Consider the following 12,060-nt stretch of genomic DNA (forward strand, 5'->3'; position numbering starts at 1 on the left):
TCATAAAAATGATTCAGTTCTAAACAATGCTCGGCAATTGCGGACTTGGTTGCCTCTCTCAGTCTGGTGTGCCTTTGGTGCTCTTTGCACCTGATGTCCACAGTCCTGGTCGTCTGGCCGATGTATGCCATACCACATTCACATGGTACGTGCTAAATGCCCAGTTTCTGTAGACAAAGGTCATCCTTCACACTCCCTAACAGAGCCTTAATCTTGGTAGGTGGATGGAACATGCTTTTAATGTTATGTTTGAGGAGGATTCTACTGAATTTGGCACATATTGGCGCAACATACGGCAAATGTGCAACATTTTGCATTTCTTCTTATATCCCTTCAGGAACCACTAGTGGGGAAACAGGGCGCAGTGTCTTTTGAACATCTTGAGAAGAGTATTCACTTTTGTAGAACACAGATTGTAGATGTTCTATCTCAGTCACCAAATTATCCTGATCTGACAGAGTTCATGCCTGGTGAACCAGTGTTCTGAGTACACTGTTTTTCTGTGCTGGGTGGTGGCAACTGCTGGCTTGCAGATATAAGTCAGTGTGAGTGGGTTTGCCATACACACTGTGACTAAGGTACCATTTCCCTTCCTCTTAACTAGTACATCTAGGAAAGGGAGTACCCCATCCTTCTCCAGTTCTTTGGTGAATTTAATATTAAGGTGGCGTGAGTTTAGGTGGTCCAAGAAAACATTGAGCTTTACCCTCCCATGGGGCCATATGACAAAGGTTGCGGCCTTCGTCAGTGCAATGGAGCAGGTGATCATGAAACTTCCTGCTGTGAGGCTGAAGAAGTCCGATGAGAGATGTGTAGGGTGCTCACTAAAACCAAGCTGCCAAAATCAAACATCTCCAATGATGAGAGGTTGGCCCTCAAACAACTCTGGGAAGATGACAGCCTTGTGGTGCTACCAGCAGATAAGGGGAACGCGACTGTCATCCTACAGAAGGCAGATTACGACAGTAAGGTGCAGACCAATAGAAAGGGACCCCACAGACTAGGTGGATAAGAAGACCCGGGCTCTTCTAAAGGAAACCAGCCTTCCAGAAAAGATCAACTAAGAGCTAAAGCGACAGTAGCACCCAGATTTTATGGCCTGCCTAAGGTGCACAAGGAAGGGGTTCCTTTATATCCAACAGTCAGCAATATTGGTGCAGCCGCCTACCTCACTGCTCAACACCTTAATAAAATGCTCTCACCATATGTGGGGAAGTGTACCTATCACATTCGCAACTCAGAGGATTTCCTACAACGCCTCAGGCATCTACAGATATTTAACTCTGACATTATGGTCAGTTTTGATGTGGCCTTCCTGTTCACTTGCGTACCACTGAATGATTCACTTGAGCTGACTGGAGAAAAGTGCGATGGTGCTCTCCTGGACTTATTCAGACACATACTGACTTCGACGTACTTCCTATATGGGGGTCAATTCTACGAGCAAACGGAAGGGGGGGGTGGAGGGGGAGGGGGAGAGAGAGAGAGAGAGAGAGAGAGAGAGAGAGAGAGAGAGAGAGAGAGATACCCACCTGAAAGTCAAGGCAAAGTGGGAAAAGAAATCTTTAAACGATCTGAGTGAATTCTGATGTAAAATAATTGGTTTGTTTTGGACAAATATGGTTTATAGTAATAAAATAATTTATAGAGCAAATCAAGAATACCAAAGTTCTAGAAACCAAACAGTGGGCTCACAGCTACTCCACTCTTTAAACAAGAACAGACCAGAGAAATGGGAAGCAACACTCAAAGAAATGAACTTTGTCAAGTCAAGTAGGAAAGCATGGAGAGTCTTGAATGGGCTAACTGGGAAGCAACACCTCACCTAAAAAAGCTGTATCCTAAATTGAGTCCCGATCTCATTGCCAACCGGATCGCAGACCTCACAAGGGCAAAGAGAGACAAGAATCATACCAGAGCAGTAAAATGTAAACTCTCTAACCTCAAGAAACGAGCCACTTTCCAGGCCCTTCCCATAGCGGAAGCAGGAAGTGCTGTCAAACAACTGACAGTCGGTAAGGCTGCTGGCCCCGACAACATCTATAATGAATTTATTAAGAACATGGGCCCACACTGCATACGCTGGCTCACTTCACTCTTTACTTACATACACAAAGAGAACAAACTTTCCAGACAAGTTAAACTGTCGAACGTTATAGCCACTCTCAAACCTGGCAAGCCTGACGACAGCCCTGAAAGCTGCCGCCCTATAGCACTGCTCAGTTGTACATTCAGACTTTTGGAACGAGTCCTCCTAACCAGAATAGCACCGTTCATCGAGGCTGCCACCCCTCCTGAACAAGTTGGCTTCAGACAAGGACACAGCTGCACCGATCAAGTTCTTGCCCTAACTACCCATATTGAAGCAGGTTTCCAAGGCCATCTGAAATCAACAGCTGTCTTCATCGACCTGACAGCTGCGTATGACACTGTCTGGCAACAGGGACTGATCTACAAGCTACTGCAAGTTGTACCAAGTCGAGAAATTGTCAATCTAATATCCAGCATGCTTAGTGAAAGGCAATTTGAAGTGTTTCTAGGCAGCTCTCAAAGCCACAAATGGAAGCTAAATAATGGACTACCACAGGGATTTGTTTTAGCCCCATCACTATTCAATTTATACATTAATGATTTAGGTTTGTTTATAAATAAATAAATCTTCTGCTACCAGTCATTTATAATGGATCAAATCAGAACATTAATGATTTACCAACCACAATATCAACTAAATTCATCTATGCTGATGACATCGCACTGGTAGCACAGAGCAGTAATTTCGAAGATGGTGAATGAATCTGGAGATGATGTCAACTTTCTTTAAGACCTGGAGATTGATCCCAAGCACATCAAAAACTGAAGTCTCTTCTTTCCACCTAGTGAATAATGGTGCGAACTACAAACCAAAGAGTTCTGCTCAATGGACAAATGTTGAGGTACAATCCTTTCCCAAAATATCTCGGAATCACTCTAGATAGAACCCTGAATTACGAAGAGCATATCACCAAGCTTTCTCATGAAGTTGCTGCAAGGAACAACGTACTTCATAAGCTCAGTGGTACCACCTGGGGAACCTCTGCTGACTGTCGGCATTTAACTGCATCAGTCTTGTGTACTCTGCTGCTGAGTATTGTGCACCTGTCTGGTTGGAAAGTGTACATGTGAAGAAGGTAGACACAAAACTTAATAACACAATGCACTGCTTTACTGGTTCCATCAAATCAAACCCATGCCACTGGTTACCTGTACTGAGTCACATCACTCCGCCTCACTTAAGGCGGAAACAAGCTCTACTGAGGGAGGCCAAGAAAATCTCTGCATCACCTTCTCTACCAGTGCACCAGGAATTCTGTCATCTGCCACAAGAAAGATTGCGATCAAGACGACCAGCAAGTGTTACTGCAGGACAACTCATTGTGGATAGTTTTGATCTAAATGAAAGCTGGAAGCATGAATGGTCAACAAAAACATTGGGAACAATAGCCCATCACCTTGATCCCACAAAGAAGCCAAAAGGTTTTGACCTACCGAGGAAACTTTGGTGCCGCCTCAACAGGTTAAGGACTGGACATGGTTGTTGTAGCTACTTCTGGTACAAATTGGGCTAGATCTGTTCACCAATTTGTGAATGTAATCAAGAAGAGCAGACAATTGAACATCTAGTCCAAAGCTGTCCATTTCATTCATACCCTGGAATTCCCAATGACTTGTTCGCTCTCACACCCAGCTTAATTAACTGGTTGAAAAACACGGACTTTAAGGTTTAATATTGTCTTATATCATATGTATATTGTATAAAATCATTTGCCTTATATCAACTGTATATTGTATAAAATCACCATACGAATAAATAAATAAAAAACTTACCCGGTCAAAGAAACATAAGCAACATCTATCTACTATTGTATTTAAAATGGCACATGTGTGAGGGTATTAACATTTGCCCTGCATTTGTGAATGTGTATGATGCTGTTATAACACAATGGAAAGGATAGTTGCAACTCACACATTGCGCAGATGCCGAGTTGCAGAAAGGCACATCAAAAAGACTGTTGGAAAGTAGCTTTTGCCCAACAAGGTCTTTGTCAAAAATAGACAGTACACACACACACACACACACACACACACACACACACACACACACACACAAAAAATTACAATTCACACACACATGATCACAGTCTCTGGCAGCTGGAGCCAGACTGCTCTTAATGTGTTGGGTGTTTGTGCAAAAGAGTGTATAACTGCAGACAGCCCAATAAAATAATTTCCGAAAAATATTTATTTTTGTTACATGATTACAACAAGTGTTCTCTTTGAAAAATATCACAGTATAAAATACATTGTATGCTGATACAGCTGCAACAGAAATGCAGACATAAAAGCAAGGAGAAATTCCATTTCCTGCATATAAAAAATGCAGTTTTAAGTACTAATAATGCATATAGCTGACTGTTGTAGTTCAACAGCTGACTTATCACTTTATAAAAAAACAAATCTGACTGAACAATCAGTCAACCTCTGTCGGTGTTCAACTATTCTCTAATATATGCGACCATAGGCTTTCAATTCCAATTTACTGTTGTTCTAATGGCGTTATGTGGAGAAGTGAAACACTTTGGATTTCAAATAACCAGCATAAACATTGTCTAAAATGAGAAAAAGGCAACCAGTCACATGCAGCAGGCTGATGCTTGGAGCAAAGTAACACATAACAGAGAATAGCATTCACACTAGCTTTAGAGCACTAGCTCTTTTTCCAGCAAAGATACCCAAAGATGGCAAGATTTGCCATGGCCACATGAGTGTGCGGTTGGGTCTCTGTGTGTGAATAAGTGTATTAGTGCTGACAAAAGAGCTAGTGTGAAGGCTGTTTTCTGTTACGTGTAACTGTGCTTCATGCATCGATCCACTACAGGTGAGGGGTTGCTTTTCCCTTATTTTACATACTGCTCCATCCAGTAATTTCCATTATTGCAACATGATCAATGGAAATATTTTAACATCTCACAGCTGCACAAAGCAACTCTTAATATATAAAACTTGGACGAAGTACAGCTAATACATTCATCAAAATACTCTTCTTCATAGCACTACCTGCTAGTGTTAAGACAAATTGTAAAATAAAATTACTTAGCATCAAATCAATGCTAAATTACAGTTAATTTTCTAAGTTTCACCAATGTAGTGACTTCAGGAATTCTGAAACATTTCACTGATCTTCACTACCAAAATGACAAACACATCATCAAAATAAAAGCTGTGGAAACGTGTTCAGTTTTTCTCCACTACCAAAGTACAGGGGAAGAAACCAGTCTCACTGTATAATTTATACAATGCATTATTGTTTAATACTATACTTACACACTGTGTCAGTCTAGCAACACTGCCATGTTATCTGATGATGGGTTTCATTGAAACATCTGATTATAAAACCAGAAATATTGAAGTACTGCAGACACTTGTGTAAAAGTAACAAATTATTACAGAACTATTTATATCACAGGCGACAAAATCCAATGTTAAAACAGTAACAGTCCTGTAATACTAGTATTGATCTGCAGAAAGTGTTTTTAGTCCAAATCTGTATTTTGTGTAATGACGTTAACATTACACTTTATTTTCAAAAAAAGTTGCCAGATGATGGATCTTAAATATCAATTATTATGTCAAGTCTATAAAATACCTTAAAAATAACTGTTTAGTGGAAAGTCTGATGCCAAGTAGTGAGGTTGGCAGGGTGACAGTGAATAGAAAAAATTACCTTTTACTGAGAACTGAAAAGTCTCCAACCTACCCTCACTCCCCTCTCTTTCCGCACCTATTTGAGCTGTGTGTATCACCATATTCTTCTTTTATTCTCCAGATGTATCTCCCACTCCCTAGTGCTGACATCACTCTACCATTCACATCTACCTCTGCAGCAAGTGCAGCATGTGATGGTGCGAGAGCTTGCTTACACACACACACACACACACACACACACACACACACACACACACACACACCAGTGCTACCTCCTGATCCTGCTACTGACATATACCGGTCTGCAACAATAATGGAAAGGATGTGATCCAAGAAACTTGTGAACATGTATACGGAAACTATTAGTTTGACCCACTTGTCACTTGTTTCATCCTCTTAATGTTGCTGCAATGGAGCGGCTTATCTGCCTGCCCTTTGTTCTCATGCAGTTTGCCACTTACTCAGCTCCATTATAACTTGTCTCAGTGACTTACTGTTTTCATAACAACCAACAGTGGCACTTCTTACTGCCACTGATCAATTTTGTGTGTGACACAAGTAACTTTGTTACTGACAATGAGTGAAAATACAAACCATATTTCCCAGAGCTATCCAAACTTCTAAGTGCTTTGGATGGTATTATTTACCTCATCGATTTAGTGTCTATTAAAGGTTCCTATTCCTCAGCACAGAGTTTCTACTGTCATATTGCTCAAGGATAATGACAGATTAATTATTAGAAAAGAAACTGCAGTAAATTGTACATAAAACTGTATGAATGTTGTGTCATCATTAATAAAGAGAACTGACTTTGTTGGGATATTTTGACTTTTTCCATCATTGCAAAATCATTGATTTGATAACATTACTAACTGGCTTGGGTGACGATGGCTAAATATGTACTATACATCAGTCATATTGTAAACAAATTGCAATCAGCAGATGAATACAATGGTTAATGCTCAACCACGTAACAAGTATTTGCATTTTGTGTATTATGCCATTCCAGACGATTAACAATGGCAATAGTGCACTACTTGGCAGAGTTATTTTGTTTAGTATAGAATAAAGAAATTGCATATTAAACAAGACCCATCTAAAAGTTGAGCACATGCAATAAAAAAATTCAGCAGTAAACTCAATTACATTAAAAATTACCACTATATATCCTGCTCTTCTATGTATAATTTCTGGATTCTTACTTAAATGTCTTTTTTCACTATACTTCCCTCTCTCTGGAAAGTGAAATCTGATGACTAGGACTGAGGGAACTTTGAAGCAGGCTGTGCTTCATCTGGACTAAAATCAATAAGTGGATCTTGTTCATCCACAGGCTGGGCACTTTGTTTAGGAGAGGTAGCATCTGGAGATGAAATACTCTCATAGCTTGTGCGTTGTTCAATCAGGCGTGCAGGAGCGCTCCTACTGGTGTCGGCAGCTGGTGAAGCCTCAGGTGCTGGAACCAACAAGCGCGAACTTTCCGACGCACTGCCTGCAGCATACCGGTACGCACCACGCCCTCTTATACGTCGACTGAGTGAACTTCCTGGAATAAAAGATAGCACAATCATGACTTAGGAACAGCATATTTTAAAGTAATAATCTCTGTGTTTACAAATGTTCTTTTTCTTATGTGTTTGCAAAATTGTAGAACATGCTGGAACCCATTCTGTTATGCCACTGAGGAGGTGGTTCCAACTTCCAAGATATGTCAGAGAAACTGCAGGTAATTCCTCAAAGAGATACAAAATATGAAAACTTTAACCACATGAAGAAAGCTGATAAAATAAAAATAACTAACGAGATTGTTAAAAAGGGGATGGAAATTTCAAACAATTTTATATCCAAAAGTGTCTGTTATGTCATGCCAGAACCAAGTTTTATTATGTTGAATTAAGGTTATGACTGTCAAAGCAGTTTTCATCTGAGGTACAGCCTGGACTCCAACATCAATGGAAAAGTGAGGTTGGTGAAGTTAATTAGTGAGAGTATAGAAAGTTGGTATGGGGCACGAATGGTCAAATTATATCTGCTGTCATGGATATGAGGACTAGGACTTTTTTTTGGTAAACCATGAAAACTGACTATCCTCCATTAAAAGTTTATTTTTTTCTTGATCATGAGCATGGAACATAGACACCACAGATACTTGTTCAAGATTATCTATTATTCATCAAAATGTGCAGTCCATTAAAAATAAAGTACACCAACTTGAAGTTGGTATGCATTACAGAACAATGGTGTAGAGATAATGAATTGTAGCATATAGAGCTATTGTCATAAGAATGTGCAAGTTGCTACTGTAAAACTACTGCAGTAGGTGGAGGATGTTGTATTCACATCAGAGATGACACACATTTTAAAACTACAGATGATCTGATCACAATTAGACAATGGAAAATGTAAGTTGGAATATCAACATCATATAGATGACACGTTGAGTTCCAGACAACAACTCAGACCGGAATGCATTGTCAAGTTCAGCATCAATCTGGAGTGGGGTAGGGAATGGGTAGGGATAACAGGGTACAGGTAGGGGGAGAGAAGAGCGCTATCTGGCAGAGCATGCAGGGACTAGATGGATGCATGACAAAGACGGACAGACACAGTGTTGGGAGGCTGTAGGGCACAGAGTGGGGAAGGGGACAGGAGAAGAAAAGGAGAGGAACAGGGAAGAGGAAAGGTGGGTGGGTGCACTGCCAGACTGTTGGATGGAGGGTGTGGGGACAATAAGTTACCGTAAGTTCAGGATGGGATAATTTTGGGAGCAAAGAATGTGCTGTAAGAATAACTACCATCACTGCAATTCAAAAAAGGTAGTGGAGGAGGGGAGTATCCAGAGGTCCCAGTTTCAGAAGCAGCCATTGAAATCAAGCAGGTTATGTTCGGCTGCATGATGTGCCACAGGGTGGTCTACCATGATCTTAGCCACAGTTTGGCAGTGGCTGTTCTTCCTGGTGGACAGTTGGTTTGTAGTCACACCAATATAAACAGCTGCGCAATGATTGCAGCAGAGCTGGTATATGAAATGGCTGCTTTCACAGGTGGCCCTGCCTATGATGGGGTAGGAGAAGCCTGTGACAGGACTGGAAGAGGAAGTGCTGGGTGGGTGGATTGGGCAGGTTTTGCACCTGGGTCTTCCACAGGGATATTATCACTGCAGCAAGGGGTTGGGATTGGGAGTGGCAAAGGGATGGACTAGGATGTTGTGTAGGGTGGGTGGGCAACAGAACATTACTTTTAGGAGGGGTGGGAAGAATCTTGGGTAGGATGTCCCACATTTCAGGGCATGATGATAGGTAATACCTATTGTCATGCCCTGGTATGAGGGACATCTTACCCAAGATCCTTCCACCCCATCTATAGTGGTGTTTCAACGTCCACTCACCCATTTTCCACAATATCTCTGTCCATCCTTAATAAAATGTAGTGAATTTAAAATGGCTGTGGGCAAAAGCTAGATGTGTAACAGTCTTTTTGTTGTGCCTGTCTGCAACTCAGTGGGTCATCTTTATGGTGAGTGTAGCAATCTATCCTTTCCCTAATATTGGTGTAGACATACATTTTGAACTGGCAGCCACTGAACTAACAAAGCTAGATATCTATGAGAAGTTATTATTCGTGTGTGTGTGTGTGTGTGTGTGTGTGTGTGTGTGTGTGTGTGTGTGTGTGTGCGCGCGCGCGCACGCGCGCGTTTGTGTGTGAGTGTGCGCGCGCGTATGCTTGCACGCCACTCTCCTGGTGCAATGCGGACACGATCTTTAAAAAACTAATCAAAGTCCTGGAAGAGTCTGAACCGCCCCTCCCCCCCAAAAAAACTAGTATAATAATATGTGGACATGAATATTAACACAGGTGTTGAGGGCGAATTTAGCAAGAATCCTAAACTTTTTAGCACTGGAATGAGATTTTCACTCTGCACCAGAGAGTGCGCTGATATGAAACTTCCTGGCACATTAAAACTGTGTGCTGGACCGAGACTAGAACTCGGGACCTTTGCCTTTTGTGGGTAAGTGCTCTACCATCTAAGATACCCAAGCATGACTCACGCCCTGTCCTCACAGCTTTACTTCTGCCAGTATCTCATCTCCTACCTTCCAAACTTCACAGAAGCTCTCCTGCGAACCTTGCAGAACTAGCACTCCTGGAAGAAAGGATATTGCAGAGTGCACACTCCGCTGCAGAGTGAAAATCTCATTCCAGAGTGAAAATCTCATCCTGGAAACATTCCCCAGGCTGTGACTAAGCCATGTCTCCACAATATCCTTTCTTCCAGGAGTGCTAGTTCTGCAAGGTTCACAGGAGAGCTTCTGTGAAGTCTGGAAGGTAGGAGACGAGATACTGGCAGAAGTAAAGCTGTGAGGACGGGGCGTGAGTCGTGCTTGGGTAGCTCAGATGGTAGAGCACTTACCCACGAAAGGCAAAGGTCCCGAGTTCGAGTCTCGGTCCGGCACACAGTTTTAATCTGCCAGGAAGTTTCATTTTTAGCATGGCACAAATGGTAAACACTGCTATGAAGATATCAAAAATTTCAGTATCAGCTTTAGACCATGTACTTACAGATATTGACAGGGAAATTGTAAAGTATTTCTGATCATTACTGTCAGATAAGAAAGCTGAAGAAGGTCTTGGTAAAACCCGGAAAACTGCAGTCCCGCAAAAGGACCTTCTTGGAACATAAAATATGTACTTTTTCTTTGGGGAGGGGGGAGCCCTAATCTCTCTAATCTTATGTTCATGGTCTTTACATGAAATGTATGTTGGAAGCAGTAGAATCATTCTGCTATCAGCCTCAAATCCTGGTTCTCTAAATTTCCTCAATAGTGCTCCTCTAAAAGAACATCATCTTTCCTCCAAAGATTTCAATTTGAGTTCCCTAAGCATCTCCCCCCCCCCTCCTCCTCCTACTCTCTGCTCCACACCTCTTCTGTACCCCCACTACCCACACCAGCCAAGATCACTACTAACCGCAGCAATACACCACAGCACCCAGAGAAAGCAATGACCATGTGTGTGCATGAGTTGTACATGTATAAATGTGGCTATGTTTGTCTTTCATCAGATGAAGGACTTTGTTTGAAAGTTGATATTTTCCAACAGTCTGCTTCCCAATGTACCTGACTGCCCTTTAACACTCTTCTATGTGGTTAGGGCCTATCTATCCAAAGTATATTTATCTCATTCCAATTTTTCCACTGTTTTAATAGTGCATAATTATGAGGTCCAAAAATAACTTTTTTCTCTTTAAATGGAATGTTCTATGCATTTTTTTCCTTTTTGGCACTTTAAATGGAATGTTCTATGTATTTTTTTTCCATTTTGGCACTTGTAATATGTAAAACTGATGTGTTACAGCTGATACAGAAATGAAGGTACAGATACAATGTATTGTGGGAGGTCTTTGCTGCAAATTAATTTATTGATGCATTTTGATACACATCATCAGACATAGCTGTAGTAAGAAAAAACAAATACAACATAAATGATGCCTAAGGAAAGATATGTGCAACAGTGCGCCACAGTTTCCATCAATACTGACAATAAAGTACATAAACAAACCATGTTAAACTGGGCACATAAGATACTGAAATTACAGCTCTCATATATGTGGAGCCAGGTGCCAAACTGATTGTACACTGAGAAATGTAGTCGTAAGGAAAACAGTTGCCGTCAACACATAGTGTTAGCAACAATACAGACAATAGCTCGCTCTCAGAGAACATAACCAATGGGGAAGGATATGATGAATATATCGATTATGTACTGTGCGAGTATGGAAACCGTGGAGGAAGCCATACAGGCACAATATTTTTAAAAATGTGAATTATGTAATGTACATATTAAAAAGTAAATGTAACAAAATATACAGACTTAATGCAAAAAGTTTTTGAATGCATGGTGTCTGTTACTTTGGAAGAACAGACACCATGCAGATCCCGCAGCTGTAAAACACCATATGTAAATTGAATAGGGATGACTGCTATCACCTGCAGTGGGACATTCAGCGGTGATGAGCGAAAATGTGTACCGGACCGGGATTCGAACTCAGGAACTCCTGCTTACTAGGCAGGTGTGGTAACCACAGCGCCATCCGGGACACAACATTACTGCACCTGCACAGACTATATCAATACAGGACTGCGGGTAGATGGCACTCGGTGAGAGTGCGGATCAACTGTGAGGCATACCGAGATAGTCTGTGCAGCTGAGTCCGTGCAGTTGCCATAACGCTGTGTCCCGGATGGCGCAGTGGTTACCACACCTGCCTAATAAGCCGGAGTTCTGGGGTTTGAATCCCTGAGCGGTACACATTTTCGC

The 12,060-nt window shown here is 41.5% G+C and overlaps 1 protein-coding gene across 1 annotated transcript in view; it reads right to left on the reverse strand.

The window, feature by feature from the left end:
* Positions 1-4,277: 4,277 nt before the first annotated feature.
* Positions 4,278-12,060, reverse strand: part of LOC126094679 (transmembrane protein 184C) — a 70,909-nt gene continuing 63,126 nt past the window's right edge. The window contains exon 8 of the mRNA XM_049909196.1: positions 4,278-7,288. Within this exon, the coding sequence (XP_049765153.1) occupies positions 6,999-7,288 (290 nt within the window). The 3' untranslated portion in view covers positions 4,278-6,998. The remainder of the gene's footprint in view (positions 7,289-12,060) is intronic.

This window comes from Schistocerca cancellata, chromosome 8 (assembly GCF_023864275.1).
Source record: "Schistocerca cancellata isolate TAMUIC-IGC-003103 chromosome 8, iqSchCanc2.1, whole genome shotgun sequence".
Taxonomy (NCBI): Eukaryota; Metazoa; Arthropoda; class Insecta; order Orthoptera; family Acrididae; genus Schistocerca; species Schistocerca cancellata.